Source organism: Spathaspora passalidarum, assembly GCF_000223485.1.
Source record: "Spathaspora passalidarum NRRL Y-27907 unplaced genomic scaffold SPAPAscaffold_6, whole genome shotgun sequence".
Lineage (NCBI taxonomy): Eukaryota > Fungi > Ascomycota > Pichiomycetes > Serinales > Debaryomycetaceae > Spathaspora > Spathaspora passalidarum.
In genome coordinates, this window is record NW_006767430.1 from 797,935 (window position 1) to 822,859 (window position 24,925).

Genomic DNA, 24,925 nt, shown 5'->3' on the forward strand with positions numbered 1-24,925 from the left:
GCGCTCTCCTCTTTTATGTTGGGATAATTATGTAGCTCCAGAAGATCTTGCATCATTTATGCAGCTCCTGAAACACAGTTAAGCTGCAAATTGGTAACCCAACACTTTTGCAGCCATTTGTGTACATAATTTCTAACAACACTTGCAGCGCTCTCCTCTTTTATGTGGGGGAATTTATGCAGCTCCAGAAGATCTTGCATCATTTCTGCAGCTTCTGAAACATCAATAGACTGCAAATTTATGATTCAAAGCCTTTTCTGCCATTTGTGTACATAATTTCTAACAACGCTTGCAGCTCTCCCCTCTTTTATGTTGAGACATTTATGCAGCTCCAGAATCACTTCTGTAACATGTGAAACATAGATAATATCGGTCTGTCACCCATTTTGACTTTTAGGCTACACAAACTTGGCATCTACCGCCAAACCTCGATGGTTCAAATTCAATATACGGGCTTTTCCGGATCCCCACTTATAGTTACTCTAGATATTTGTTTCACAAAATAGTGGGTTATGGCATAATCTAAACCGACAAGTAATCGAATGCACCACAATATGCAACAAAGTGATACCTCTCTTTTCATCTTGGGCAGCATCGATATATTACCGATAGTCTTCCAAGTGTTCTGCAAGATTACTGTTATAATAGTAAGCAACGAGGATAGAACACGTCTCCATAATAAACATCTAACCGCCCTAGCTATAACTAGAGTATCAAAGTATTTTGATCCATTTAGTTAAGATGTTGGCCAAATCCCAAGGTCCTAAATGTCGTGTGCATGCAGTTTGTCCTGGGTTATTATTGACTGAATGGTAGAAGCGGCTCTCTGAGGAAAAGATTGCACAAACTCTAAAAAGGTCACTAATCGAGTAAATCACTGATGTTGACGAATGTGCTGCTCAATTTGTATTATTAAGTAAATTAGAAGCATCTACAGGAAGTATTGTTGCCATTTATGGTGAAATATCTAATGTATTAGTAGTAGTAATGGTAGTATGTACAAGTCTAGATCCACTCTAATCCTAACGATTTGGCAGTATTTTGCATATAAATTTCAACATAATCTTCAAATCCTCGCCCTTCACCAAACCTATCCCCATATAACCATTGTCTGAATCGAATCATATAAAACACAAATCCTGACAATGACAAAGTCAACTTAATCTTTAAAACATCCCAAAAGTCCAGGAATGTCAATTTCTCATCAAGTAAAGCATTAACCAGTTCCTTGGTTAGCAAGTTAATTCTATTTACAGGACTACCAAACGTTTGATTTAAATTTTGGATCATTCTCATAGTCCTTGAAAGAAATGGCAATTCCCCAGGGAATTTACCTTCATCGCCAATGAAATCTCGAAGTAAATCGTACGCATCTCGAGTATCTTGACGAGCTTCTGCTGCCAGTTCTGGTTTGATAAGAACTGGTTTTAATTGAACAAGTGTAGCAAATACTTCTACTGAGTTTATCCCCCAACTTTTCCCAATTTGTTCAATTCCTTGATTGTTCAACAGGAATATATATCTCCATAAATTGCAATATTGTAGTCTAAACTCGTTGGATAAGGTGATGTACAATCCATGATCTAGAATTACCAATTGTTGTTTCCCCTTTTCGTCAAATCTTGCCAAAAGATTACCGGGATGTGGATCTGAATGAATAAACCCATATTCAAAGATTTGCCGCCCAAATAATTTAAGGTACTGCTTCATAATTGTTGTTAAATTGTAGTTTTCTTGTAATAGTTTCTCTTTAGAAGTCAATGAAATACCGTCAATCCATTCAGCAACTAACACTTTACGGGTGGTGATTTCCGGATACGTTTTAGGAACATACACATTCACATTCAATTGTTTGTCATTGGCAATGAATTCTTCTAATCTTTTGGAATTGCCCATTTCGTGGATGAAATCAGTTTCGGTAATCATTTGCTCAGACACATATTTAGTAAACATAGTCATCGGAATATCAAATAATTGTTGATAAACTCGAGACATGAGACGATACACCATTAAATCAACCACTATTTGCTTGTCAATATAGTCATGTTGAACTTTAATTGCCACCTTTGCACCGCCCCATTCTGGTTTCAATACCCCACGGTGTACTTGAGCAATGGAAGCACTGGCACAGGGAGTTGTTTCAATCGATTCAAAGTATCGGTCTTGATAATCCTCACCTAAACTTGTCTTCAACACATTGTCAATTCTATACCACTCATCAAAACTGGCGTCATCATATAGCTTGGGAAATCTGACTTGATAAGCTCGTGGAAACAAAGTACCTTGGTTAGCAATAGCCTGTCCTAGTTTAATGTATAACCCTTTGTTTTTCATTAATAGTTGTAAAAGCAGTTCGGCAGCCACTTCATGAAGATCGTTTACATCGTTGTAGTTGCGAATATTGAATCGGTACTGATAGGCAATCCAAAGAAGAACATATAAGGCACGTACTGATCTTGTGATAAGCGAGGAATAGTAGATATTGTCGATGCAATAGACTGTCCCCACCAGGGTGGCGATTATGGCGGTAGGATAAATCACACGACGGGCAAACAGTCTCCTAGGCACATGATTCAATTGTGAGGTGCCAAATGATCGTCGAGAGATCCGGATGAATCGAAACATATGTAGAACGTATATATATATATTTATATATATTACAAAATTCAACCTACTTGTCTATCAAGTTGCTTGTGTATCAATTGATTAGTTGATCCAAAATCGGGGGGAAGGGGGGGCAGGCTTATAAAATGGTCGGGCCGGAGTTTGCTCACAAAGAGTAAAGAAAAAAAAAATTAAATCAGGGACAGACAGGAAATAATAGCTAGGGCTAGTTCACCATAACTTGTAAGGAAGTAGTTTACATTGTAGGAAGTAAATATATTCCATGCTGAATATAGATAAGAAAAACTTAGCCAAGAGTTTACTATTAGGGCCCTGCCTAGACAAATTTAACCTTTGCCACGTCTCACCTCCACCCGCGCACTAAAATGGTGCTAAGAATCAGAAACAGCCCGTGGTAGCTCAGCAGAAAATAGAAACCAAAAATTTTCTGCGGTTACAATAACCGATTGCTAATAGCAAAATAGCCACAATACATGATCAGTACATTTGCTAGCGATGCCCCACCTGTACAGATCATGGAAATCTGGAATTATTATTATTATTTTTTTTGGCTTAGATTAATTAGCGTTATTTTGTGTGAATGTTTATGTTTGGCTACGCGCGTGCGTGATCTGAAATTCCGATGAATTTTGTAGCATTTCTGTTGTTTGCGGTGACGTTGTGCTTTAGTTTGCACACAGTGCATAACTTTTGTGACAGAAAAAAAAAATAAAAAAAAAATAAATCCATAATAATAAGAAAAAAATTTTTTTTTTTGGCAGCATTTCCTATAGAAACAACGATGTAAAAATTCCATCTAAAACAATGTCAAACTTGGAATGTTCCATTGAAAAGGGCTGAACTCAAATACACAAAACTTTCCAACAACAAACAATATAAAAATCAACAAAATTTTTCTTGATCCTACCACTTCCTCTTTTCGTTTTTGATCTACAGTATACGTCAAGATGAGTGATGTTGCACCAAGTAGTGTGTCCACATCCACGGTCATATCGACATTAACTGCCAATTTGATCGTGTTTGCGATCTTCATTGGTTGTTTCCTTTTCCTCAGATTACCATTCAAAAGAATCTACAGTCCTAAATCCTCGTTTGATCTCGTCGAAGAAGACAAGAAACCAGAACCATTACCCAAGGACCCATTCAGATGGGTCTTTATCTTGTTGACTAAACCTCAATCCTTCATCTTACAACAAGCTGGGTTGGATGGTTACTTCTTTTTGAGATACCTCAAGATTTTTGCTTACTTGTTCCTCGGGGGGTTGTTAACCTATATCATTTTGTTACCTATTAATGCCACCAATGGTAATGGTAATAAAGGTTTTGATCAGTTATCCATTGCCAATGTTGTTCACAGACAACGTTATTATGCTCACGTGTTTGTTGGTTGGGTATGGTACGGTATTGTCATCTTTGTCATTTACCGTGAGTTGTTCTTTTACAATTCCTTACGTAATGTTGTGTTGTCCAGTCCAAAGTACGCCAAGAAGAACAGTTCCAGGACTGTGTTGTTCCAATCAGTTCCTGATGAATTGTTAGACGAAAAGCAATTCTTCAAGATCTTCAACGGTGTTAAGAGAATTTACGTCTGCAGATCAACTAAAGAACTCGAACTGAAGGTTGAAGAAAGAATTGGATTAGTTAACCGTTTAGAAGCTGCTGAAAACAAATTGTTGAAACAAGCTGTCAAGAAAAAGTTAAAGGCTGATAAAAAGGGTGAACCAATTGAACCTGCTGATGAAATTAGTGCATATGTTCCAGAAGGTAAACGTCCTAGAATGAAAGAAGGTGGATTCTTTTCCAGAAAAGTCGACACCATTAGACATTGCCATAAGGAAATTGAAAGATTAAACAAGGAAATCAGACAATTACAAAAGGGTTACCGTCATTTCAAACCAATGAATTCTATTTTTGTTGAATTTGAAAATCAATATTATGCTCAATTAGCTTTCCAATCTACCGTTCACCATAACCCACTTCGTATGAAACCTTCCTACATCGGTATTGAACCAAGTGATGTTAAATGGTCTAACATGAGACTTTTCTGGTGGGAAAGAATTGCAAGAAGATTCGGGTCATTTGCAGCAATTATTGCTGTTATTGTCTTCTGGGCTATTCCAGTGGCATTTGTCGGGGTAATTTCTAATATCACCTTCTTGACAAATAAATTACCCTGGTTAAGGTGGATTTTAAGAATGCCCCCAGCTTTGTTTGGTGTGGTTACTGGGTTATTGCCAACTGCATTATTAGCTATTTTGATGATGTTGTTACCAATGTTCATTAGAGGTATGGCTATTATTTCCGGTTCTCCCTCAGTTCAAGCAATCGAAATGTATACTCAACGTGCTTATTTTGGTTTCCTTATGGTTAACGGTTTCTTGGTTACTGCATTGGCATCTTCTGCAACTGCAACAGTTACTAAAATTGTGGAACAACCTACTAGTGCCATGAGTATTCTTGCTAACAAATTACCATTATCATCAAATTTCTACATTTCATATTTGATCTTACAAGGTTTATCTGTTGCTAGTGCTTCCTTATTCCAAATTGTTGGTTTATTCTTGTACTATATTCTTGGGGCATTGTTAGACGGCACTGTTCGTAAGAAGTGGGCCAGATTTAGTGGCTTGGGTACTTGTAGCTGGGGTACTGTTTTCCCAGTATTTACCCAATTGGCATGTATCACTTTGGCTTACTCGATCATCTCTCCATTGATTATTGCCTTTGCCTGTGTGGCCTTCTTTTTGATTTATATTGCCTATTGTTATAACTTAACCTATGTGTTTGTTGAATCTCCTGACAACAGAGGTATGCATTACCCAGTGGCTTTATTCCAGACATTCACTGGTATTTATCTCGGTCAAATTTGTATGTTGGGTATTTTCGCTGTGGGTAAAGGATGGGGACCAATTGTCTTGCAAGTTATTGGGATTGTCACTACTGTTTTCTTGCATGTTCATTTGAAGGAGGCATTTGATCACTTGTTGACTGTGATTCCAGTTGACTGTATGAAGGCACTTGACGGACATTCTGATACTCCTTCATACTCAGGTCACACCGAATACCATGAAAAAGTTCTCAACAAGAGAAGAAAGAGAAAGGAAAAGCAAGAATACGAAGAAGAACAAGAAGAACATGAACATGAAAATTCACTTTCTCCAGATTTGGAAAAGGTCTCCACTACTCGCCTTTTGGCTGATCGTGATTTCAAACGAATCAACATCGAAAATCCAACTCCGTTACTTCGTTTTGTAAGACCAGACGTGTTCCTCAACTTCAGACACGCCAAGTCCATCTTGCCCCTGAGTTATATGGTGGAACCAGCCGAAGCTCCAGAAAACAAGCATACTTATCATCCACCAGCCATTTCTGCTAAATGTCCTGGGGTTTGGATTCCTCGTGATCCAATGGGATTGAGTGATTTGGAAATTGATAAGTTGAAGTCGGTGATTAATATAAGTAATGAAAATGCTGGATTTGATGAAAAAGGTGGCATTATTTACTTGGGTAAACCACCTAATTAGTATTTAATAGAGTATTTATAAAATTTAATGTGTCAACTGATTTTGCAGCCTAGTTTTTTTTTGATTATGCACCCTGCGCCAGTATGTAGCTGCGTTGTAATGAAGGAAATATAGCGATATCTCCATGTGCATTTAGGTGAATCTTAGCAAAACTGTCATGTCATGTATATATAGATATACAAATATTTGGCATGTATACATGATGCACTTTATACGATTCAAAGAAGCAGTACTAGCGACAGATACAGAAATTTACACATCTTGTGGCTTTGGATTGGACTATTGTTTTCGACATTTTTCAAGTGGGGTAGAAGAACATATCTTCCCCCGCTGACTTGGGCCGACGGATTTTTCATAGCCTTACCACAGAAATTTCTGTAGAATCATCTAGATCCTAACCCAACGTTTTTCTACGTTCAAAGCCCTGGTCCAACCCGTTATGAGCAATCTGATTGGATAAAACTCTAATTTAGAAGTCCCACAGGTAAGTTCCAGCAATCTCCCCACTCTTTTTTCAACCTCGGAAAAACACAACCAAAAAAAAAAAATAAAAATAAATAATTTATTTCATTCTTTATTGGAGGGGCTAACTCATTATAAAAGAAAATCACATTCACCTTAATCATGTCGGTGTTGAGAACATTCAAGATCATGAGTTTGAATACCAGAGCTATTGCTCGATTAAACTTAACCCAGCAACATCTTGCACCTAGGAGATTGTCCACTATTGCCAACATTAACCAAGGTACCAAATACACTTCTGATTTCAAGAATTATGCGGTACAGAACAACAAAGTGATTTCGTATTTCCATGACGTACCACTTGAGCTCAATCCTACAACCAAAGAAGCAAACATAGTGGTGGAGATTCCTCGATGGACCAACGCCAAATTTGAGATTAATACTAAATTACCTGGAAACCCCATCGTCCAGGATAGCAAGAGTGACAAGGTTAGATACGTGAAAAACTTGTTCCCCCACCATGGCTATATTCATAATTACGGGGCATTCCCACAAACTTGGGAAGACCCAACGACACAGCACGTTAACGGATTATACGGAGACAATGATCCAGTTGATGTATGTGAAATTGGGTCGAGAATCTTACACACCGGTGACATCAAACGAGTTAAGATCTTGGGTGCAATAGCCCTTATTGATGACGGAGAATTAGACTGGAAAGTCATTGTTGTTGATGTGGAAGATCCCTTGGCTAAAGAGGTTTACGATATACATCATTTATACACTAAATGTCCCGGTTTATTGGAAACCACCAGACAATGGTTTATGGATTACAAATTACCTGATGGCAAACCACCAAATGCATTTGCATTCAATGCCGTCTACAAAAATGCCAAAGAAACAATTGAAGTTATTAAACAATGTCATCAAAGTTGGAAAGCATTGGTTCATGGAGAAAACCGTGGTGGGAAATTACCAACCATTGCAAACACAACCTTACAAGGAACCCCAGGGTATGTTGACGATTTAGGTGTCAAATTAGACAATCCTTCCAAGCCAGATGCTGAAATTCCATTGGAAATCCAACGATCTTATTTCATGACCTCAGATTAAAGAAATACACTTATAAATAGAAACCACAGTAGATAATTTTATTTCTATTATACATTTGTACATGTTAAAAAAAAAACTCCAAATAACTTACTCACCAAAATAATCTTTCAAGTCTCTAATCTCATCAATAATCCCCTTGACAAACTTTTCATACCGTTCCCCACCAACTTCAATAATCCGCTGTTCTTCCAACGAACTAGGGGCAACCCTCGAAGTCAAGAATTTTGGATGCTTCAACAAATTCTCAATGCATTCACCAAATGACTCTCGCTTAGCTTCACTTTCCAATCCAGGTAAAATCTTCATATCAATTTCATCACTGCTTACTTCATATTTCCCCTTCAAATATTCACTCACATTCATTGACTTAAGTAGGTCATAAATAAGCAAGATTTGATTAGTTTCTGCCACAATCGAAGTGGATATTCTAATAGATGATGAATCTCTTGACCATGATTCAATACAATTTTCCAATTGCTTGTTATACAATTGCAAGGCAACACATACTTCAGGTATAATTCCCGGACCAAGCTTTGACAAGCTGGTGATTATCACTGGCAAAATTCCATTTATCCATAGTCTGTAATATTGCGCACCATGGGCGATAGAAAGCCCACCGGCTCTAATAGGAATCAGAATTGGTGATTCCAACAACACAACAAACAAGCCTGATTTAATGAATTCATTGGCAATTACTTCAATCGACATTAATTCAAGAGTATACATCAACAGCAATTGGGCAAATATGAAATCATCATTTACTTCAATTGCATGGGATATGGAATAAAGATTAAGTAAGGATTTAATGGTACCATTGTCCACCACAAGCAGAGCCATTTCTTGATGTAAGCGACTGCCTCCGCTTAATTTAATGAATATTTTCAATATGGAAAGAATCATCATAAGATCATCAATTCTATCATTCATCTTTACTGACTTGTGGTTCTTATCAGTACGAGAAAGATAAACGTCGTTTTGAACTTCAATCAACAATGTCTTTGTTCCCTTAGTTATAATCAATTCAAACAAATCCCTGAATAAACTGAAATATTCCATTACAATAGTTTCATCGTTGGAAATCAACAATAATCCACAATAAATAATCTTCAATAAAGGACGGTAATAACCTTGCAGTTCAGCCAAACTAGAAAGGAAATTCATACTGCTTGAGCTTAATAATGTTGACCCACTTTTGATGATTTCAAACACTGCTTTTGTATCCTTGCCACTCGTAGTCTTTGGACATCTGCTATAAAATGAATACATCAAATAGAATCCTAACTCCACCCTTTCGTAATATATCGACAGAACTAATTCTGAAATAATCCCTTCATTGATATTCTGTCTTAATAAATAGTCAATAAATTCCAACATACGCACATCCAATGCTGGTTCATATGTACGACAATATGATGTAATCAAAGCACCAAAAGATTTAGCACTGGATACTTGAGCATTAACATATTGCAAATTAATACTTGATGCAATCACTTGTTCTCTAATCTGGGGCCATTCGGATTCATGTTTGAAAAGTGAATCCATAACTGGTAAATTATACACAGTGCTAATTCCATATCTATTTCTCTTGGTTAATCCAGTGGTAAATTGTGATAACTTCAATTTAGGGAAGGCAGCTTCAAATGAGATTTGTAAATTGTTATGTAAATTGGACTTGTAATCACTTACAGTAAACTTTGTTTTGGCAATATCAATGAAATCTGAGGTGATAAAATCAAGAATGTTTTGTTTCAATTTATCATTTCTAGTGGTGAATAAATGCAATGCAAGAATCTCAGCCACCTTAGCCACTAATTTCAATTCATAACATCTACTGATATAACTCTCGGCCGTGTCTGGAGGGTCAATCATCTGTAATTTGACTCTTGAAATCAAAGTATTGATAAATTCCACATCATTGTCATTTTCTTTGGTGGTTGTCCATAAATTGAATGCTAATGCCAAGGCATCAACTAAATGAATACTAACTGAATTAGGATAATACTTCATATCATTAATATTACCCTTGAGGATCAGCAACAATGACAATTTCTCTTCAACTTCTTTGTGTTCATGATCCTTGGTATAATCCCCAAACACATCTCTTCCACTAATGAAAAGAACAGAAAGCCCTTCTTGATTACCTCCCATCATAACTGCACATATGAAATCGTATAAAGAAACCTTCAACTTGTAATCATCAAATGAATTATCCAAATCGGCTGCAAGTGAATGCAACAACATTTGACTGAAATCACTACCTAAATGAGACAACAATGAAGGAGTTGCGCTATCTTGATCCCACTTGGCATTAGTCAAACTAGTCAACAAATCAAGAATATCCTTACGAATAGATTCAAATCTTGAATATGAACTTACAAGACTTGGTAAATGCATAAATAAGTTGCGTTCAAACGCAGAAGGTGGGTAACTCAAAGTTGACCTGATCGTAATCAATAAATGAGAATAGGAAAGACAACATCTGATCCAAGTCTCATGCCAAAATCCTGAACTATCATTCAATTCATACATTTCCAAATTCTGGGAAAGTGATTCAATCATGGTCAAAATTGGAGAAGCGGCACGGGAACTATCTTTGTCAGTAACTAAAAATGCATCGAGAATTCTTACTGCTGAGCTGGCAAATACTTTAGTAGCTTTGTGTTCAACTGGAGTATCAGGGTCAATTCCATACACAGTAGCCAAGATTGTTGACAAAATATCAAGAATCAATACTCCCATTTCCATCTTTTGATAAGATTTATTGAACCGACAATATATAAAACTTTCAAACAAGTTAATTAAATGTGTAACAATTTTTGACAAGATTACACTCTTTGATTTCTCAGGATAGTCTTGATCCAAGGAAAGACAATTTTGTACTAATGATTCGGTCATCTTAATCAATGCAATTGTGAATTCATAATCTCCATTAACCATTTCAATTGCTCCAAAGATGGTAGCTGCAAATCCTTCTTTACCATTTTGTGTAAACAATACCGACTTGGATAAATATGGCCAAATTCTATATGACAAGAATGGCATGACATTGGTTAACAATTCAATCACACTAACTAAAATATCAACATTTCTTGAATGCAATCCTTGTTCAAGTAACCTCAATATAACTTCTAAAATATCTGAATCATCAGTATATGCCGACATTGATTCTAATACCAATTTCGCTTCATCAATTCCATTATCCAATACAACACGATTAATCAAATTCAAAATATCAACCACTAATTCAACTTTAGTAGGATCAGCACTATTGAATAACTTGGAAATATTTTGCAATACTCTTCCCAAGAATGCCCATCCATTATATTTATACAAGAAAGTTACCAACACCTCATTTGGATTAGAAGCAGGTAATATCTTAGCTTTAGTACCTGATTTCAATACCATAGATAACTTCTTATTGCTTGCTTCAAATGGAGGATAAATGTCGACCCATTCTGTCAATTTAACCAACTCGGTGTTTTCATCATCAATTTGATACATATTAACAAATTCATCCTTGTTAAACACTTGAATGTACGATAAAAGTTCATTGAACTCATGAAGGGCAAAGTTTCCATGAATTGAACAAAGTTTAATATAGGGAGTAAGTAATAATGGGAATTTAGTTCTTGCAAGGATAATAGTGTTTCTGGTAGATTCATTTTCAAAAAATCGTTCGATAATATGATTAGGACAATTGCTGGCAATATCATGAATGGCTTCAACCACTTCGGTGGTCAAGTTGACTAATGGTAGAGCAGCAACAATAACTGTAGATAAAATTGCTGAATAAATCTTGTCGAAATGTAATATTTGGTTATGTTTTCGTAATTGGGAAAACACTTGAGTGCTTCTTGGATTCAATGAGTTTATGATTTGGTCTAGCTCATGTACAGTGAATTCCTTCGAAGGATACTCTTGGATATAATAGTATTTCCTGAGAACAATAATGGACCAACTGTATAATACCACTGCATTAGTGTTGTTGGAATTGTTAGTTATAGCATCATTTATAGTATGAAACACATCAGCAACACTGATATATTTATGCTGTCCATCAAAAGCACCATCTAAATCCAACACCAACACAGAAACCACTGTGAATAAAGATTGTAATTGATTGAATGAATCTGGATAAGTGATAAAAGGACCCAAGCTCATACCAAAGTTATTGGACTTCATAAACTGAAACCAATGTTTGACTTCTTTAAAAACAAGGGTGGATTGGCCCATTAATACTTCAACCATGACTTGACACAATTGTATTGCGAATAAAATCGATTCATTATAAACCAATTCATCCAACTTTTTGGAAATACCGGTTACATATTTCCTTTCTGTAATAAATGTACATGTTGCCTGTAAGGAGTCAATCAACTCACCAATATAGTCTTTAGAAAGAACAATTTCTTTACCCAAATTCTTGACTGTGGTGGATGTGAACTCATTCAACTTGTTATTGACCAATTCAATAACCATCTTCAACACACTTCTTCGTTCTCGTAAAAGTTTTGATGTGTACAAGTATAACCGCTCGTTATCCAACAACTTATCACGATCTTCATGAAGTTTACTCTTGACGGTCCATTCATGACAGAACTTAGGCGGGATCTTCTTACATGTTTGTGAAATCACCCGAATGATTTCCTTAAGGTCTAAGAAGGGTAAGTATTTTCCAATGGTTTCTGCATCGGAAATGTTGACGGGTAATATATCGTAACTGATTGCTCTTAAAGACATTTCCTTACCTGATATAGAAGCAGTGCCAGTATTTGCAAACGGTGATGGATTAATCAACACCTTACTGTTAAGCAAAAGGAACTCATCAAGGGTTCTAAGGATGTATGGATCATGACAAGTTTTAAGCAAATTAAGGGCATTGTCAAACGTCCAATACTGACTTGGTTCTATTGATTTAAGTGGTAGATCACCTTTACCTAGCTCAGTAGATGTAGGATCACCTAACCCAGGTTTGCCTGAGTTCAATTGGACAACACTCATGCCTGATGGTTTACTAGTTTTGGATTGTTTATGTTGTTGCCAAATTTTAGGTGCTGATTTTTAATGTGTTTTTTTTTTGCCCTGAGATGTAGACTGCCTATTTAGGAAGTGAGCAATACAGACACACTGCATTTGTTGATTAGTGAAAAAATTCCACATTTTCTTTGCAACGCCCATCGTATATCTCGCGTAACGAATCAATGTAACATTATATTTTGCCAACTCAACCTCCCACCCACCACTTTTCTTTTCAGGTTTCTCCACAGATCGTCATTATGACTTCATCATCTCCTGAAAAATTGGCCAGTTCTACCCAGTCTCCATTCATTGTTAGTGCTCCTGGGAAAGTTATCATCTTTGGTGAACATTCCGCCGTGTATGGTCAACCTGCTATTGCCGCAGCATTAAGTTTACGTTGTTACTTGTTAGTTTCTCCAAACGACAACGACAGAATAACTTTAGAGTTTCCTGATATCAAGTTGAATCATAGCTGGAACAAGCATGATATCCCGTTCGAAGCTATAAAGTCGTTGGTTAAACTCGACGATAAAGGTCGTCCAAAGGTCACTGAAGAACTAGTTCCCGAGATTTCTGACAAGTTGTCACCATTGCTTGAGAATATTGAATCAAAAATGCATCATACTGCTTGTTTCTGTTTCCTTTACTTGTACAGTAACTTGGTTTCCCAAGAAACTCCAGGGATGAAATTTGTTGTGAGATCTACTTTACCTATTGGTGCTGGATTAGGTAGTTCTGCCTCCACTTCTGTATGTCTTGCGTCTGCATTAGCTGTACTTGGAAACTGGGTAACCAAGGCTTCATTTTCTCATGACGAACCTGCAACTGATAAAGATGCCGAGGAATTGGAATTTATTGACCAATGGTCCCTTATTGGAGAAAAATGTTTCCATGGTAATCCAAGTGGTATTGACAATGCTGTTGCTACCCATGGTGGTGCTGTTATGTTTCAAAGAAACGTCGGCGCGGATAACCAACCTTCAGTACGAACCAATATCCGTAATTTCCCCGAGTTAAAACTCTTGCTTACCAACACCACTGTTCCTAGAAGTACTGCCAAGTTGGTTGGTGGAGTAGGCGAATTAACCAAACGATACCCTACGATTTTCAAGGATGTTTTAAACTCCATGGGTAACTTATCCGTGGAAGCCCATGATATTATGACCACATCTAAGTTTGGAGAATTAGAACAAAAGAAGTTACAAGACCTTATTAATGTCAATCACGGTTTGCTAGTCGCATTAGGTGTTTCCCATCCTTCCTTAGAACAAGTTAAGATAATTGGCGATAAATTCAATATCGGCGCTACCAAATTGACAGGAGCAGGAGGTGGTGGATGTGCAATTACATTGGTTAATGCCAATGTAGATGAAACTGAATTAAAGAAGGCGATGGATGAATTTTCTCAACATGGATTTGAATGTTTTGATACCTCATTAGGAGGCAAAGGAGTGGGTGCATTATATTCAGAAGATATTTCCAATGCCGATTTGTTTTCCACCGAGTTATTTTGTGGATATAGAGATAGACATGAAATAGAGCAGGCATTAGGAATTGCCAACAATAATGAATGGAGATTTTGGTAATTTACCTCTAGCTAGTAACTAATAATAATATGCATAATCTAGATACCTCTATTAAATTCTAATGCAGTAATTTCATTCCCGTTTTTATCCTTTAACCCATGGAATTGTGGTTCTAATGTAGTAACTGGTAATACTCTTCTTTGTGGGAACACACCCAAGGCGAATGGTAATGCTACAAGGGAAGTTGCAAAAATCAATCCAATATTTACAGCAGTTTCGACTGCCTTGCTCTTACCCTTTAACAATCTTGTTTTTTGAAGTCTCATTAATATCAATGGAGGAATGACCATAATTGGAGTGGCGTTAATCACACGACTTGCAGCGGTTTCACCCACGGCGTACCATGCGGCCGTTTTCGATGTTCCAACTTCAGTTCCCAGGTGACCAAACACGGAAATCCCCTTCTTTAATTCTTCACTTCTCATTAAAAATACATTAACAACACCCGCTGAAACAACGGCAGCAAACGGAACCAATCTTCCTAAAACGGTTCTGGTGGTTGGCAGAAGCGATTTTAACTTTGGAACAATTGAATTAAGACCCACAGCAACTGAACAACTTGCAGTCACAGCCATGGCATAATTGGTGGCGATTTGCATGGTAGTTAAAGGATGTGATTTGTTAGCATTGGCGGTGTTTATAGCCACATTCAAACTTTGGTTTGCTACTTGCCAAAACAAAGTACCTGCAGTACCTAATCCAGGTGTTAACATACCTGCAGTAACCACCAAGTTTGATAATACACACGAACTCATTCTGAAAGGCAAAAAGACTTTTTCACCAGTATCTGGGTGCAATGAGGAGTCGAGGATTTGTTTAGCTCTCCATAAATCTGGTGTCATCTGAGGCAATACCCCATTTTTATAATCCCATACTAATCGTTTCGCTTGTTCAAGTTGATGAGGAGTTGTAAGAAGCATGGTTGGGTCCAGGATTTCGGCACAGTGACGAACACGACCAAAATATGTGCTGAGATCATATTTGGAAGCAGGAAGTGGTACAGGACCAGATATTGATGAAGCCATTGGTTAGCAACTGTTGGTATATTGTTGGGAAAATTTTTTGACTCATTGCTAAGAAAAAGAAAAAGAAAAAATAGCCGCGGTATTCAATATACGAGATAAAGCAACAAGATTTGTAAACTGGTTGATTGATGTAGCTAGAAACATGATCTAACTGGTTACATCAAGATTTCGAAGTTATATAATGTTCGTGAGACTATGCAAGGTAAGAAAGTAAAGTTTTAGACCCCGTTTGGAAAATAGAAGCTTGTAAACAAGCCACTATATATTTTTTTGTGGTTTGATTGTATTGCTTTAACAAAGAAACCAATGAACATATTATTTCATTATAGCCATATTTTATTGATAGCACCTGATAAATGTCAAAATATTTTAACAATTGAAGTTAGTGAGAACAGCTATACTTCAAGTGGATAACAAACATTCAGAAACACTTGCCAGAAGGCTATAATAATTTGATTAATAAGCATTTCCTCCTGTTTATTACTATATAACCTACCTTTGCAATTACGTACCTTATCAATAGAGCCGAGCTGATTTATTGATCCATAAAAACAGTGGGAAATGATTTCCACTCGGTGATTCTTACCAAAAACAGTTCTTTCTCCGGTGTGGAGGTTATAGCAACAGATACGAATATTAGTCAGCAAATAGTTTGTCAGCTCCTATGCTTACTTTGTTGATACACAATTACATTGACATTGATACAAGGATAGAACCCCCCCTCCCCCCTCAGAAGAATAATATTAGGTGGCAAATACGAAGAAGCTGACAAATCAGGGTTGTGGGGGGAGGGTTTCTTTCCCAAATAAGAAACCCGCATTTGATATGGTTGCAAGAATTTCCTGCATAATAACAAAAACTTTGTTTCCTATAGTTGCAAAACCACATACTCTCAATTTGATAAATTTACAGGGTATAAATATGTGTTCAAAACCCACATTGGATCGATTAAATGTTATATGAATTATCCATCAGTCAATTCTACTAATTTTTAAAAAAAAATGTCCCCTACTTCTGTTTTCGTTTCTGGAGCCAATGGTTTCGTTGCTCAACATGTTATTAAACTTTTGCTTGCTAAAGGTTATGCTGTTGTTGGTTCAGTTAGATCAGCTACCAAAGGAGATGAATTGAAGGAGTTGGTTAAAAGTGATAAGTTTTCTTATGAGATTATCAGTGAACTTGGTGATAAGCCGGGGTTTGATGCTGCTTTGAAGAAACATCCCGAAGTTACGGGGTTCATGCATATTGCTTCACCCGTTGGTTTCACTGCTACCGATATTGAAAAAGAATTGATAAGACCTGCTGTTGATGGTACAGTTAATGCACTCAAGGCAATCACCGAATATGCCCCTCAGATCAACAAGGTTGTGATTACTGGCTCTGTTGTTTCCGTTTTTGGTTTTGGCCCACACTTTGATGGGAACAAAGTTTATACTGAAGATGATTGGAACCCAATCACCTATGAAGAGAGTTTATCCAATCCAATGTTTGGATACTTTGTATCTAAGAAATTTGCTGAATTGGCAGCTCTTGAGTTTATCGAAAAGGAAAAACCAAATTTTGATACATCTTTTGTTATTCCATGTTATGTATTTGGTCCTCAAGCTTACGGTGTCAAGAACAAGAAAAAGTTGAATCTTTCCAATGAAATTATCAACACTGTAGTTAAATTGGGTAAAGATGACAAAATTGAATCTTTTGGTTCGGTTTTTGTTGATGTTAGAGATGTTGCTCGTGCTCATTTAGTTGCTTTTGAGAACAAAAGAGCTGTTCCGAAAAGATTATTACTTATTTCAGAAAAATTCAGTCTTGATTCAATTGCTCATATTATCAATGAAAAATTCCCTGACTCTTCTGTTCCAAAAGGAGACATTTCCAAGGATGTTGAACTTGAAAAGCTGATCCAAAAGTTCGATAATTCCAAAACAAAAGAAATTCTTGGCTTTGATTTTATCCCCCTTGAAAAAACTGTTGAAGATACAGTTACTCAAGTTTTATAGTTCTTATTTGAACCTTTGTTGGTTCTTCCCTTCCTCCTCTATCCAATATTTTCAATTCTTGTATAAATCAATATACTTGACAACGTGCTATTACATACTAGATCATGTACGTGTACTACAGCAAGTGGTTTAAATCATGTATTAATAATGACTTTCTCTGTGAGGCGGGCGCGCCTCACGGCTGTATGCAGATCTGCATTGAGATTTATAGTCTAATTTACACCCCCCCTTTCTAAAACAGAGATTATCCGTAAATTAATTAATTCATAATTAAATAGTATAAATAGACAAATCAAATAAAGTATATGATAAGTACTTTTTTGTCTCTACCCTCCAGACTTCTATGATCTGTCGTAAGATGTACCAAAGAATAAGACTAAACTTATTTCAAGAATAACCGACATATACACCCCCTCGACCCAAAATTTTTTTTTCGCTCATCACTGCAACATTTTAGGTCATACGATGTCGCACTTATTATGTCTCTTCCGCCTAAATTTTTTTTTTTGCAACTGCGTGATGCAATTAAAATGACTCTCTAGTGACGAGTCTCAAATGTGCTGACCATGAAAACACGATCCAAGTATAAATTAGATGTATGATCCATATCTCAGATTTGTCGATGTATACTCATGCAGTAAGAAAAGTATATTACAAAATGCATAAAAGTTTAATTTTGCAATGGTTTTTATCCGGAGCTGCATTTGCAGCTGCTCCAGGGTTTGTTAACTTGGATTTAGTTTCGTCTTTGGGCTCCACTGGTGGAGCTCAGAACAAGGATGTTGTCGCTACGGTAAAGTCAGGTGACGAATTGTTATTAACCGAACTCCAAATCGGATCTAATAAGGACTCTGTATTAGTTGCTATTGATACAGGTTCAGAATACTTATGGGTCATGGATTCTGATGTAACCTGTGAAAGCAAGCCAAGCAAGAGAAGTATGGCTAAAAGAGCCACCGACTGTAAAGCAGGTGGCACTTTTGGAATGCTGAACTCGAATACGTTCCAAGTAGATAACGACAAGGGTGAATTTGAAGTTGCATACTTGAGTGGTGAAAAGACCACAGGTGTTTGGGGTAGTGATGATGTTTCTGTGGGTGGTGCTGTTGTCAATGGATTTGCCTTTGGTGTTGCTAGTGATACTTCACTGGATATTGGAGTCTTGGGTCTTACTTTCCCAGAAAGATCTGTACACGGCCACAGTCTCTCAAAGGAGTTGATGAACCAAGGAGTAACTCAAAGAAATGCATATTCTGTATTTTTGAATCAACGTCATGCTGATGGTAACATTATGTTTGGTGCTGTTGACCATGCAAAGTATTATGATGAATTACAAACTGTTCCTATTCTTTACGATGAAAGTTTCCCAGAAATTAAAGTAAATGTTTTGGGCATAGATGTTAGCATGAATGGACAAACCATCCCAGGTAATGTTGGTGAGATGGGATACGTATTAGATACTGGTAGTACCAGATCAAGATTACCAGCTGAATATGCAGGGTTCCTTGAAAATTTATTAGGTGGTACTTATGATAACACTTGGCATGCCGTTCTGTTTGACGATTGCTCCAAGTTAAATGACATGTCATTTGATTTCAAGTTTGACGGAAAGACTATTACTGTTCCTGCAGAGTCGTTAGATTATGGTGAAGAAAATGGAAAGTGTTTGTTGCAAATGAACTTCGATAATCAAGATGATAAGACATTAATTTTGGGTATTGATGTTTTAAGAAGCATGTACTTTGTGGTTGACTTACACGACAGAGAAGTTTCCTTAGCACAAGCAAGATATACTGATGCTCAAGATATCGAACAATTCCCACCTCCAGATGTTAATAGAACTTCAGTTTCTCGAGGCAAATCCTTTATAGAAGAGGCTTCTTCAGCCAACTCAATTTCTATTGATATTTTACTCGCCTTGGCAATTTTGTGCGCTTGGGTTCTTTAGGTTGATATCTATACCAGAGATGTCAAATGTTTATGAATCAATTGTTCTATGTTTAAGTTGTTTGATTGTATTTTATAAGGTAATACAAAACTATATCGTTCTATATACATCTGTTGGTAGAAAAGTTTACACAACATTAAATCTCTATTGAGTTATTCATTGATGAATTTAGAATCTATTAAATAGGTACATGAGTATACTTGGTAGAATAAGTATTCAGGTGATTGATTAAAAGACAAGGATAAAATAAACTGCAATAGTTGCTCACATTACAAAGTATGATCAAATCAAAGCTTCTCCTTAGGCATCTAATAATTAACTTAATGAGGAAGGCATCATGTTCCTGTATCTTGAATTAGAACATGAGGATAATAAAGAGAAGATCGAGTAAATGACCCATTTACGTCATCGCATCAAAGGATTTTTTTCTGTCAGATCCTAATTGTGGATCGCTTGCATCAGCGGCACTTAAATGCTTCTACATAATCTGGCGTTGCCTTCTATGATTAGTATTTCATGTTACCTTCTATGTTTAATAAACACAAACATCAGCCGAGGGACAAAGCTCCCAGAGGACAAACAAAAGCCCAGTTCACATGTGTTCTATTTTCAATTCCATTTTTCGAATTGGTCATATGTTTGCATATTATTTTTTAGCATCCAAAATATTCTTTTGTAGCTACACCATGTAGCCAAGATGACTTTAGGTGATCTAAATGACCTGACAATCTATATCAGATACAATATAAATTGGATATGTTTTCATTCATTTGATGCTTTCGATATCATGTTGAATATACAATTATAAAAGAAAACTTGAAAAATGCTCAAACTTTTGCTATTACAATGGGTTTTATGTGGAGCAATATTTGCAGTTGCATCACCCGGGTATTTTAGTTTAGAAATACAACCAAGTCATGTTTCCAGAGATGTGTTTGGGAAAAGAGATGCTGTAGATATTTCCTTAAAAGACAAGCAAACCCAAATGTTAACGGAACTTCGAATCGGATCAAACAGAGATAAAGTTCAAGTAAATGTTGACACGGGTTCAAGCATATTATGGGTCATGAGCTCCAATGTTACGTGTGCCGAAAGCCCCCTTACTAATAAAGCTCCAAAATGTAAAGCTCATGGAACATTTTCATATCAAAAGTCTGAAAGTTTCAATAACAAAAAGAAAATGTTTAACGCAACATACGCGGATAAAGAATCTGCAATAGGTGTATATAGTACTGATGACATCATTATTGGTAAAGATGTGGCTGTTAAAGGATTTGAGTTTGGACTTGCTGTTTGGGCTTCACTGGAGGTTGGAATTTTGGGGATAGGTTTCCCAGAGGCAAATTCTACTGGCCGATCTCTTCCTTTCGAATTGTCAAATCAGGGAATAACCAATAGAAGTGCATATTCAATATTCTTGAATAAACCTAATAAACCTGGATCAATTCTATTCGGAGCAGTTGATCATTCGAAATATTTAGGTGACTTACAAACAGTTCCCATTGTCTATAATAAAACTTTCCCAGAAATTAAAGTAAATGTTTCGGGAATAGATATTAATATCAATGGTACCAAAGTATCTGGAGGTATTTCTGAATCAGCATTTGTTTTGGATACAGGAACAGCTAAATCACGATTCCCCAACCTGGTTTTAGATACATTGCGTGAACAAATAGAAGGATCCGAATATTTGGAATCTGAATTCTTATTTGGTTCTCCTAATTGCTCTCAAATAGAAAATCTAAAAATTGAGATTAAGTTTGATGGCAAGACAATCACAGTTCCGGTAAAAGACTTAGGTTTTGATAGAGATGGAGATGGATGTACTTTTGATATCATGTTTAATGATGATGAATTAATTTTGGGAATGGATGTGTTACGAAGCATATATTTCGTGGTTGATTTAGACGACAAGGAAGTATCATTAGCACAATCAGACTTCAGTAACGGAAAGCAAGATATTGAGGCATTCCCACCTCCTGGTGTGAACAGAACGTTAGCTTCCAGAGGAAGATCTGAACAGAAGGTATCCTCAGCCAACTCGATCGTTTCTTCCATCGACACTTTACTCTGTTTAGCTATTTTGTTGACCTGGTCACTTTAACATGACTGTAACCCAATCAATTTTTTACATATTTGTTTTATGAATTAACAATTACTTTAAGTTTCTGCGAATCTATTTGTAGATGTATTGAGCAAGTTAGAGCGAAGAACGTTATTGATGGTTGCAGAAAATGCAAGATTTGTTGTAGAGAAATATTTTCGTCCTTTTATGCGAAATGCTACGAGTATTTTCATATATTGTTCATTTAGTCAAAGCAAGAATTCTTTTATAAAGTTCATGTCCTGTATTTGGCACAGGTAGCGCCAGTGCATTGTTACAATTATGACTCACATAAACTCCTTCTGTGTAAAACTGCTGCGTAAAACTGCTGTGCAATACTACATTCTCTAATGCAAACTATACCCAAACAACACCATAAACATTTTATCAGCCAATTGCGTGGATATATTATTTGCAACCAGTTCATGCAATATGACTTAATTTATTGCTCCCAAAAATAGAGTCAAAAATAATATATAATTTTTTTTTTTTCTTTTTCGATGAGGTATAATTCCACGGCTAGTGAAAAATTTAACCAAAAGGTCATCACTTGTTTTCTTCTTTTTTTGGTTTGGTACTATCCCCCACACATACAAGATGTCCACCTCCACTGAAGATGTTCCAATTGAAGTTTCCAAGGTCTTTGACACTATTTTAGTGCTTGATTTTGGATCTCAATACTCCCATTTGATCACCAGAAGATTAAGAGAATTTCAAGTCTATGCTGAAATGTTACCATGTACTCAAAAGATTTCCGAATTAAGCTGGAAACCAAAGGGTATCATTCTTTCCGGTGGTCCTTACTCCGTTTATGCTGAAGATGCTCCTCATGTTGACCATGATATTTTCAAGTTGGGTGTTCCAATCTTGGGTATTTGTTACGGTATGCAAGAATTAGCCTGGATTAACGGTAAGGGTGTTGCCAGAGGTGACAAGAGAGAATACGGTCCTGCTGAATTGAAGGTCGAAGATCCTACTTGTGCTTTGTTTAAAGACGTTGACCATTCACAAGTTTGGATGTCTCACGGTGACAAATTGCACGCTTTGCCAACCGGGTTCAAGGTTGTCGCTACTTCTGACAACTCTCCATTCTGTGGTATTTCCAACGAAGATGAAAAGATCTACGGTATTCAATTCCACCCAGAAGTTACCCATACTGTCCAAGGTAAGAAGTTGTTGAGAAACTTTGCTGTTGACATCTGTAACGCCAACACCAACTGGTCTATGGAAAATTTCATTGATACTGAAATTGCCAGAATTAGAAAGTTGGTTGGTCCAACTGCTGAAGTTATTGGTGCTGTTTCTGGTGGTGTTGATTCTACTGTTGGTGCCAAGATCATGAAGGAAGCTATTGGTGACAGATTCCATGCCATTTATGTTGACAATGGTGTCATGAGAAAGAATGAAACCGAAACTGTCCACAAAACCTTGACTGAAGGTTTAGGTATCAACTTGACCGTAGTTGATGCTTCTGAATTGTTCTTGGGTAGATTAAAGGGTATTACTGATCCAGAAAAGAAGAGAAAGATCATTGGTAACACTTTTATTCACGTTTTTGAAGATGAAGCTGCCAAGATCAAGCCTCATGATGGTTCCGAAATTGAATTCCTTTTACAAGGTACTTTATACCCAGATGTCATTGAATCCATTTCCTTCAAGGGTCCTTCACAAACCATCAAGACCCACCACAATGTCGGTGGTTTATTAGAAGACATGAAATTGAAGTTGATTGAACCATTGAGAGAACTTTTCAAGGATGAAGTCCGTCATTTAGGTGAATTATTAGGTGTTCCAACTGAACTTGTCTGGAGACACCCATTCCCAGGTCCTGGTTTGGCTATCAGAGTTTTGGGTGAAGTTACCAAGGAACAAGTCAAGATTGCTCGTGAAGCCGATGCTATTTTCATTGAAGAAATCAAAAAGGCTGGCTTATACCGTCAAATCTCCCAAGCCTTTGCTGCTTTATTACCAGTCAAATCAGTTGGTGTTATGGGTGATCAAAGAACCTATGAACAAGTTATTGCCTTGAGAGCCATTGAAACTGTTGATTTCATGACTGCTGATTGGTTTGTTTTTGAAGCCGCTTTCTTAAAGAGAGTTGCTTCCAGAATCGTGAATGAAGTTAATGGTGTTGCTAGAGTTACTTATGATATTACCAGTAAACCACCAGCTACCGTTGAATGGGAATAGTTTATTCACTATATATATTCTTGTTTTATATATAAAAAAAAAATAAATAATTAGACATTTATGATTTTTTGTCGTAGTACCGTAGCCATGACTATCGAATCATCGTGAGATATACTTAGATGGAATTCTTCATCAGAATGTTTATACATGTCATTCTTGATATAGGGTTTGCCATTGGAGTCATAGTATCTATACCACAGTTTAAACTCAAATTGTTTCTGATCAGGTAAGTCTAATGTCTTGAACACGGCTTCTTTAGCACACCACGCACCGCTTAGATATTGAACCTGCTGTGATTGAGCTAACTTCTCAAGTTTAGGATACTCATATGTTGGATGTAGGATCCGTTTCGAGAATTTCGATACGAATGAAGGGCTCTTGGTTAATAGTCGTGCTATTCTTGTTGATTGGAGAATATCTGCACCAATTCCAAGCACTAATCCATATTTGTTCATACAAGGTGGGTAAGTGATTGATTGATTGACTATTCGCTATGAGTAACCGCTTTGAGAAGATGTTGTACCAGAAATCGGTGGTTGCCAGCGATGGCATGAGTCACGTGCTCGAGCATTATTATCATCATCATGGCTTTTTATTATTTCGATTGCAAAATGGGCAAACCCCTTCAAATGGTGATAGTAGACGGGCTGCAAATTACAGATTCGTTTTCTGGTCTAGGAAATAATAAAGATATCTTTTGGATTAATGAACCCAATTTACAGAACTTTTGTAAAATTGGAATTAAACTAAGTCTAAAATATAATATTGATAGGTAACAGAATTCCCCATACCAGAAATAGACTTCACGTATATGTAAAACATGTCTTCAAATGTTTACCAACGCAACCTATAAGCCGTTGTTTTCTTCCTTTCCATGATTAATCAAAGTGTTGCAATTGCCTGTGGCAGTTTAAGAAATAGTCATGAATATATCTTTACAAGATAACAAATTAATTAAATTACTACTATATCCTATATACTTAATTCTTCTACTAAATTCCAAGGAATATCAGACATAAACGTTATCAATAATTCAATCCTTTCATGATCAAATTTCCTAATTTTATCATTCAAATAATATAAACCAGTGAATGACATGTTATTCTAGCTTGTTCATAATTTATGGAATAGCCCAATGCCGGAAATTAAGACTATGCCATAAATTATATGAACAAGCTAGAATCACAATGTCATTCACTGACTTATATTATTTGAATGATAAAACGAGGGAACCTGTTCATGATGATTCTTGTGATATATTGGTTGATCATTTATTTATTTTATCGAGGGAGGATTCTAGATTCATCCACAGTATTTTCTTGAATTAAG

General features: G+C 36.5%; 10 protein-coding genes across 10 annotated transcripts; 6 read left to right on the forward strand and 4 right to left on the reverse strand. All coding sequences in view use genetic code 12, as the record gives it.

Moving 5' to 3' along the window:
* Positions 1-948: 948 nt before the first annotated feature.
* SPAPADRAFT_62902 (uncharacterized protein) lies at positions 949-2,342 on the reverse strand (the record flags this gene model as incomplete). Its single annotated transcript, XM_007376977.1, has 1 exon — positions 949-2,342. The coding sequence occupies one exon, from the start codon at positions 2,332-2,334 to the stop codon at positions 1,006-1,008; it is 1,329 nt and encodes a 442-aa protein (XP_007377039.1).
* A 1,230-nt stretch (positions 2,343-3,572) lies between these two features.
* SPAPADRAFT_56937 (uncharacterized protein) lies at positions 3,573-6,149 on the forward strand (the record flags this gene model as incomplete). Its single annotated transcript, XM_007376978.1, has 1 exon — positions 3,573-6,149. One exon carries the CDS (start codon positions 3,573-3,575, stop codon positions 6,147-6,149), a length of 2,577 nt encoding a protein of 858 aa, XP_007377040.1.
* Positions 6,150-6,724: 575 nt separating this feature from the next.
* SPAPADRAFT_62905 (inorganic diphosphatase) lies at positions 6,725-9,404 on the forward strand (the record flags this gene model as incomplete). The annotated part of the gene is made up of 1 exon (XM_007376979.1): positions 6,725-9,404. The coding sequence occupies one exon, from the start codon at positions 6,774-6,776 to the stop codon at positions 7,722-7,724; it is 951 nt and encodes a 316-aa protein (XP_007377041.1).
* On the reverse strand, positions 7,812-12,725 carry NUP188 (Nup188p; the record flags this gene model as incomplete). Its single annotated transcript, XM_007376980.1, has 1 exon — positions 7,812-12,725. One exon carries the CDS (start codon positions 12,723-12,725, stop codon positions 7,812-7,814), a length of 4,914 nt encoding a protein of 1,637 aa, XP_007377042.1.
* Positions 12,726-12,935: 210 nt separating this feature from the next.
* On the forward strand, positions 12,936-15,492 carry ERG12 (mevalonate kinase; the record flags this gene model as incomplete). Its single annotated transcript, XM_007376981.1, has 1 exon — positions 12,936-15,492. One exon carries the CDS (start codon positions 13,001-13,003, stop codon positions 14,327-14,329), a length of 1,329 nt encoding a protein of 442 aa, XP_007377043.1.
* SPAPADRAFT_56941 (uncharacterized protein) lies at positions 14,368-15,354 on the reverse strand (the record flags this gene model as incomplete). The annotated part of the gene is made up of 1 exon (XM_007376982.1): positions 14,368-15,354. One exon carries the CDS (start codon positions 15,352-15,354, stop codon positions 14,368-14,370), a length of 987 nt encoding a protein of 328 aa, XP_007377044.1.
* An 828-nt stretch (positions 15,493-16,320) lies between the features above and the next one.
* Positions 16,321-17,462, forward strand: SPAPADRAFT_68229 (uncharacterized protein; the record flags this gene model as incomplete). Its single annotated transcript, XM_007376983.1, has 1 exon — positions 16,321-17,462. One exon carries the CDS (start codon positions 16,356-16,358, stop codon positions 17,352-17,354), a length of 999 nt encoding a protein of 332 aa, XP_007377045.1.
* A 402-nt stretch (positions 17,463-17,864) lies between these two features.
* SPAPADRAFT_156595 (pepsin-like aspartic protease) lies at positions 17,865-21,529 on the forward strand (the record flags this gene model as incomplete). The annotated part of the gene is made up of 2 exons (XM_007376984.1): positions 17,865-18,292; positions 20,232-21,529. The coding sequence occupies 2 exons, from the start codon at positions 17,953-17,955 to the stop codon at positions 21,404-21,406; spliced, it is 1,515 nt and encodes a 504-aa protein (XP_007377046.1).
* Positions 21,530-21,973: 444 nt separating this feature from the next.
* On the forward strand, positions 21,974-24,082 carry GUA1 (GMP synthase (glutamine-hydrolyzing); the record flags this gene model as incomplete). The annotated part of the gene is made up of 1 exon (XM_007376985.1): positions 21,974-24,082. One exon carries the CDS (start codon positions 22,004-22,006, stop codon positions 23,594-23,596), a length of 1,593 nt encoding a protein of 530 aa, XP_007377047.1.
* On the reverse strand, positions 23,647-24,051 carry PPT2 (holo-[acyl-carrier-protein] synthase; the record flags this gene model as incomplete). The annotated part of the gene is made up of 1 exon (XM_007376986.1): positions 23,647-24,051. The coding sequence occupies one exon, from the start codon at positions 24,049-24,051 to the stop codon at positions 23,647-23,649; it is 405 nt and encodes a 134-aa protein (XP_007377048.1).
* Positions 24,083-24,925: the final 843 nt, after the last annotated feature.